Source organism: Anser cygnoides, chromosome 3 (genome assembly GCF_040182565.1).
Source record: "Anser cygnoides isolate HZ-2024a breed goose chromosome 3, Taihu_goose_T2T_genome, whole genome shotgun sequence".
In the NCBI taxonomy this organism is placed as follows: Eukaryota; Metazoa; Chordata; class Aves; order Anseriformes; family Anatidae; genus Anser; species Anser cygnoides.
The window spans coordinates 79,795,143-79,799,709 of NC_089875.1; the positions used below are offsets into that span (position 1 = coordinate 79,795,143).

At 42.3% G+C, this 4,567-nt stretch overlaps 1 protein-coding gene across 2 annotated transcripts; it reads left to right on the forward strand.

The window, feature by feature from the left end:
- The first annotated feature begins 215 nt into the window (after positions 1 to 215).
- Positions 216 to 3,426, forward strand: NDUFAF4 (NADH:ubiquinone oxidoreductase complex assembly factor 4). Of its 2 annotated transcripts, none has more exons than XM_048066664.2 (3): positions 216 to 390; positions 658 to 755; positions 3,100 to 3,426. In XM_048066664.2, exons 1-3 carry the CDS (start codon positions 219 to 221, stop codon positions 3,394 to 3,396), a joined length of 567 nt encoding a protein of 188 aa, XP_047922621.1. In that variant the 5' UTR covers positions 216 to 218; the 3' UTR covers positions 3,397 to 3,426. The 2 variants fall into 2 exon arrangements, with proteins under 2 accessions (XP_047922621.1, XP_066850607.1); XM_066994506.1 differs by lacking the exon at positions 216 to 390 and adding an exon at positions 453 to 533.
- Positions 3,427 to 4,567: the final 1,141 nt, after the last annotated feature.

Genomic DNA, 4,567 nt, shown 5'->3' on the forward strand with positions numbered 1-4,567 from the left:
GCTGGCGGAAGGCACTGTGAAAGAAACACTGAATCACTTCTTTATTTGTTTATTTATTTATTTATTTGGTTATAGTTGCCCGACATGAACCTACGACCCCACCGCAAGCTTCCCGCGCACCGCCATTTGCCCTTCCTGCCCGGCCTCCCCGCCCGGCGGCTCCGGCGTCGCGCCAGCACTCTGCGCATGCGCGGCGCACCGCCCCCACCGCTGTGCGCATGCGCGGGGCCGTCCCGGCGGCGGCGGTGGCGGCGGCAGCGGCGATGGGCGGGCGGTTGGTCCGCGCGTTGCGGGCGTTCAACGTGGAGAGCCGGGCCCACCGCGAGATCAGCAAGGAGAAGCCCACGCCCGCGCCGCACCACCCCACTACCCGCCTGGACGCGCTGACCGGTGGGTGCCGGCCTCGCCGGGGCGGCCGGGCGAGGTGCTGGGGCCGCGGTGACATTGAGAGCGGGGCCGCGCGCGGGGCATGCCGGGAGTTGTAGTCGGCGGCTGTCGCGGGGGGCCGTTGCTACTGGCGGTTGCTAGGGGCGGTGAGAAAATGGCGGCCGCCGGGGCGGGAAGGGGAGGGGAGGGGAGGGGGCGTCTCGGAGGTTTTCTCCCTTTCTTCCCTTTCCTCACGGTTTTTTTTTCTGCTCTCCTCCCCGCTGCCTGTAGAGCACCCGGCGATACGCGAGAAAGTCTACAGCAAGGACGACAGGTTGCTCACCTTGTTGAAAGACGTTTATGTTGAGTCTAGAGATCCGCCGGGGCAGGTGAGCGCCGCTCTCCGTCGGAGGCGCGCGAGCATCAGCGTTGTGGTTTTCAAACTCAACGCAAATCCTATCAGACTTTTACTTTTCAAGACAAATGAGCATTTTTTCAAGATTTTTTTCAAGAAAAAACGATCAGCTAGTGCCTAGATGCTACCCTTTTGTTAGATAAACATGATGTTTTCATTTCTCAGTTATATCCCAGTAGCATGGACTGACTTTGGGTCTTGAACATGTGTTAGGATATGGTTATTCAACCTACATGGTTCCTTTTTAACATCACATTGGTGTTTCGTTTTTCACTTAAGTTCCCACTGGTGCTTCTTCCAATGCAGAAGGGCAGCTGGCTATCCTTTCGGAAAGATGCAGTTTGCCAGAGATGTCCCGTAGATTTTTTAGAAGAAAACAGATTGGGACTAATATGGAGGGATAGATGTGGTAGAGGATAAAGACATTAACGCTTTTCTGGAGTCTTTAACAGCTGATGTTAATGTTGTCTTATGCAGAGCCTTTTCCTTATGTGGCTTAGGAAGTGCCCTAGCTGGGTTTTTCTTGTATAGCCTTTGGACTGTACGCTCATCCATTTCCTCATTACCAATGGCTGCACTCTTTGACTTGGAAAACAAGGCATATGCCTTCCAGTAACATGCAGACGGGGGCTTAGTCTCCTCTTCTCCACCTCGTTACATTATGGCTTGTGGTTTTTACCTGTTGCATTACTGGACCATTTTATTCTAGCTCATCCATTTAGTAATAAAAGCTTTGTAATTGTCTAGCAATAAAACTTCTAAGTCTTTATGATATTCCACATCCAGAGTACCTTCTATTCAAAACTAAAATATCTTAAAATTCATTCACTCCTGTAGCTTCTGCGTAATCTCTTTGTTAATTTTCATAAAGGAGGTTAGTACGCTAATTTTGAAGTGCTGAAGGTCTAATTCCAGTATCTTTAAACACTTCCACTTGTAAGTCTCTCAGGAGAGAGATTTGAGGAAAAGCCACAAGTGGAACAAATCTTAGTGCTTGGTTCTGCACCTACTGCAAGGTTGTTGCCACATAAGGCTTGCTCTTATGGTTTGTCTGTTTGAGGTTGTTAGGAGGAGCGTGATTAATATGTTAGCACTGAGGCTTGTGGGCAAAGCTTCATCCAGAAACTTTCTTCTTGTCCTGATTTTCTTCTAAAAACCTGGTGCATCATTTATATATAAAATAAATATTCGCATGTATATTTACATATATTTTATACATATATACTTTATGTGTATATATATACTATATATATTTTATGTATGTAATTATACATATATGTATATTTTGCATGTCAAGTTACATGGAAAACTACTATTTTTCAGTTCTGAAGTGGCAGATACCTGGAGATGCATCATTTTATTAAGACTTGAAAAATTGTTCATTATCTGAGTACAATTTTAGAAGGAAATAAAAAGAAAGGGAAGGTTGGTAGCATTGTCAAGCAGTCTGTGTAGTTTAGAAGCAGGCAGTTACAGGTGTTGCAGCATCCTCATCAGTTTCTCAGCGTATGGGTTAGTACAATGTCTGGGGTAATTGGTGGACTCTGATAACTTTAAAAGCACTTTTCCTTAAGAAAGGTTTTCATTGTGCCTCTTTGCAGTGTCATTCACTGGTGAAGTCTTAATAAAAGGCAATATGGGGAAGGTAGAGTTGCTTTCTAAATAACTTGGAAAAGGAAATATGAAAGGACTTGAGAGAAGAGACCTCGTGTCTGAGTGCTGCAGTAGTCATAAGAATTAAATTGCATATGATGATGCAAAATAGTTTTCTCTTTGTCCAGCAAATCTTGTTCTTTAGACAGAGTAAAAGAGGTGATGTCTTTTAGTTGCAAAACTAAAATCCGAAAATGAAAGGGGAAGAGAGTATATGGAAGGGATTTCCATTGGTATCACAAGAAGGATACCGTTTTTTAGTGTGATTTTTTTCCCTTCCTCTCCCCACCACCATGAATCGATACCAAATATTAGGTTATCTGCATTTACATTTAGCTACCAAAATGTGCAGTTTGACTTGTACGAAGGGCTGCTGAGTCTGTACAACACATAGACTGTAATGGATTATAGGTTTTCATAATGTGGGTGGGGGTTCGGCCCTCCTATATAGAATGGCTGTGCAACAACTGGCTATGATCTCTGTGATATTAAGAAGTGAGGGTGGCCAAGCATTTTAATGCTATTAAAATGTTTACACGTTAATGCTGTAAAAATGGGGAAAGCTAATAGGAAATGCCATATTTAGGAAGATTGCTTGGCTGCTACAGTATACATAGTAAACAGAACTGCTGTTAAGCTCTCTTTGTTTTCCTTCCCACAATTAGGTAAAAGATGGAGGTGGTGAACATGTTCCATGTAAACAAGAGGAAAAGAGAATTACAAAACTGGGTCAATTTGAATATCTAGATATTAAGAAAGTTACCAAAGGCAAAATTTCCATTGTGGAGGCTCTGCTGCTTCTTAATAATCATAAACTTCATCCTAAGATATGGACTGCAGAGAAAATAGCAGCGGAATACAGTCTGGAACTGACGGAAGTCAACTCTCTTCTGGAATTCTTCATTCCTTTTACTATGCAGGAATTTCCTAAAGAAACAAGAAAAGCTATAAAACCAACATAAAAATAATTACCAAAACCTTGTGTGATCTTACTTGTGTCTTGGTTTTACTCATGAGCATATTTGGTGTCTGAAAAGAGTTGGTAACATGTCATCCAACAAGGCTGCTTTCTTATACTAAGAAGAAGTATTCAAGCAAGTCCATTCTGTATTTTATGGCTTCAGATAAATGCAGCAATTATAGGATACGGTTTGTAAAGCAGAGTTTAATTGCTAAGTTGTGTGATAGCCTGTCACATGATTCTGATTATCACATTCATATGTTATCAATTCAGTTGAAATATATAAGTACTGTTTAGAAATTTAACTTAAGCAAACCACAACAACAAAAAAAAACAGATCACCCTTCTTAACAGAATTCCTGGCCTTCAGCTAAATCAGTGCTCTGTGTGTATTATCTTTGTAGTTCGTGTTAAAATGTTCTTTAAAGGACTTACTCTCAAGACGTAGGCATATACAAGCAGCTGTATTTATTTCATATAAAAGCTGAATATTATTTATACTTTACAAAGAGGGTTAACCAGAAGAAGATTTGGGAAATTCATCTGTGTTGAAATAAAAAGAAGGTGAATAGCAAGGCCTCTTCTTGATGCTGGAACAGCAACAGCTGGTTGATGTGTACCTACTTTTCCATTCCATTCTGATTTAGCTTGAATATCTGTACCTCCCCAGGTACTGTCTGTCGGCCGGGGAGTTCGTAAAGAGTGAAGATCTGGTATCACAGCAGTCTGTAGCACCTGCTATATGAGAAGTAATGGCTTGTGTAATTAATAGGTACCGATTAAATGCAATTGCATCTACTAATTGGACCCACTTATGGAAGATCTATTAATGTCTACCTGTTATAATAGCCCTTTTTCTCCTGTGGAGGCCTTCTGTGATTTATCCAAATGCAGGCTTAGGTCGGTCTGTGTTTACTGATGATAAATTTTCCACGTTCCCACATCAAACAGCGTCTTTTACCATTGTTAGTAAAGGCAGTCGCAAACTGAAGTAACCTTGATACTGGGGCTGTCTGGGACTGTAGATAAGAAGTTGTGCACTGACACTGAGTACTGACTAGTGAAAATAGGTTCATGTTGTCCAGTCACCCTAGAAAAGGAGGGGGGAGGGATCATTGGAATTTATGTTTAAAGTGCATTATGGTTGCCTTTCTTTAAAAATGCATGTTAAT